The 1970-nt window shown below is 37.5% G+C and overlaps 1 protein-coding gene across 1 annotated transcript; it reads right to left on the bottom strand.

The window, feature by feature from the left end:
• Positions 1–813: 813 nt before the first annotated feature.
• LOC128551550 (SUMO-interacting motif-containing protein 1-like) lies at positions 814–1407 on the bottom strand. Its single transcript, XM_053532451.1, has one exon. It carries the CDS (start codon positions 1405–1407, stop codon positions 814–816), a length of 594 nt encoding a protein of 197 aa, XP_053388426.1.
• Between the last annotated feature and the right edge of the window lie 563 nt (positions 1408–1970).

The following is a 1970-nucleotide window of genomic DNA, read 5'->3' on the forward strand; positions in this document are numbered from 1 at the left end:
TGTGTTTCCTTTTGAACAAGGGAAACCATTTAATGAAAATAAAACAAGTGCAAACTAGAATTTCTCCAGGCCGGTGCTAGGGAAAGGGCGTGATTAGGCCTACTCATATTTTCATTACCCCCTATGAACCGAGTGGATATTATTATTATTATCATCATTATAATAATAATGAGGATAATAATAATAATAATAAGTGTTTTTCAAGATTCAAAGAATATATTAAGATTTCCGGTCTGAGTTATTATGTTAAACACAGTGAAGTATTTTTTTCATTTATAAATACAAGATGTTGCAAATTAAATTATGATCTGTTTTGACAACAGCTCGACGAAGCGAGCGATTTTGCTGGCGCTGAAGGATGACCAACACTGGCCCGCAGATGGAAGAAGTTTGAGTCGAATCTAACATTCGAGGTGTCTCTACAGCAAGCCTACAGGCATAGATTACAGCGTTAAAAAGAAGGATCATTGAAAAGTATAGACTTTTTTTACAAACAATTACATAGTTCAAAACAATTTCCTGATTTTAATGTAACAGTTGTGTTTAAGAGCTGATTGTTAACACAAGGTATAGAATCTTTTAAAAGGGATATCAAAATCTTTCTAAAGTTTAAATATGACATTGAAACATCTGACAACTTAAATAATTCAAAATAATATCAAAAATTAGTATGCATGTGTAGTTCACTTTGTCATGTTTACATATTTTAATAATAGCACACGACCTTTAAATTCTATTTTTCAATGTGCTCTTAGACATTCTGTGACCTGTCAGACAGCGGTTTAGTCCGCAGTACCTGAGATTTTGTGCACACTATGCAAGGTTATGTGCGCACTGTATCAGGTTTTGTGTGCAGTACTTGAGGTCTGGTGCGCAGTACTTGAGGTCTGGTGGGCAGTACCTGAGGTTTGGTGGGCAGTACTTGAGATCTGGTGGGCAGTACTTGAGTTCTGGTTGGCAGTACTTGAGGTCTGTTTGGCAGTACTTGAGGTCTGTTGGGCAGTACTTGAGGTCTGGTGCGCAGTACTTGAGGTTTGGTGGGCAGTACTTGAGGTCTGGTGGGCAGTACCTGAGGTTTGGTGGGCAGTACTTGAGGTCTGGTGGGCAGTACTTGAGGTTTGGTGCGCAGAACTTGAGGTCTAATGCGCATTTTCCGATGTTTGTTGCACACTGTATAAGGTCTGGTGGGCAGTACCTGGGGTCTGGTTTGCAGTACTTGAAGTCTGGTGGGCAGTACTTGAGGTTTGGTGGACAGTACTTGAGATCTGGTGGGCAATACTTGAAGTCTGGTGGGCAGTACTTGATGTCTGGTGCGCACTTTCCGAGGTTTGTTGTGCACGTTTTAATGTCTGGAGCTGTTAACCGGTTTAAAATCTCGAGAAGCGTTTTTCTCTCTGACTGTTCCATTGCGATGTGACATTGTACTACTTTCTTTATTCTATTTGTCTATATTGTTAAAATGTCAGTTATACAATAAAATAGGGTTACATTCCTGGAGACGACGCTTTTGTTACATTGTTTCTTTCTCATGGATTTTTTTCTCTGAAGTTTTTAATGCAGTTTATGAAATGTTGTATGATATTAAGGCATTCAATATTTAATAAATCTGAATTTAATTTAGGTTCCGATTTTAAAATGGCGAAATCACAAAAAAGAAAAATGGCCTTGCACCTTGGCGCAGGTGCGGAGTAGTAAAGTAATGTTTGTGCGAAGACAGTTTAAACCTATTTGACTTTTGACCCTTGGTCAGACTGGGTAATGCCGGGACAATTTAAAATCCACAGGTTTTTAAACCAGTAAAAACCGGTCTAAAAAGTTTTAAAGTTAAAATTTAAAAATATAATATAAGGAGTTTACAAAATAAAATATATTGTTTGAAAGAAAGAAAATTTACCTTGATAATTTAATCCTCATATGGTTACGGCAAAAATGCAAGGCCAAGAATGTTAATGGCTACTGCGCATTTAGTG

This window comes from Mercenaria mercenaria, unplaced genomic scaffold (assembly GCF_021730395.1).
Source record: "Mercenaria mercenaria strain notata unplaced genomic scaffold, MADL_Memer_1 contig_1258, whole genome shotgun sequence".
NCBI classification, from domain to species: domain Eukaryota; kingdom Metazoa; phylum Mollusca; class Bivalvia; order Venerida; family Veneridae; genus Mercenaria; species Mercenaria mercenaria.

Coding starts and splice junctions, on each gene's coding strand:
- LOC128551550 (XM_053532451.1), bottom strand. CDS start 1,407: ATGGAACAGTCAGAGAGAAAAACGCTTCTCGAGATTTTAAACCGGTTA.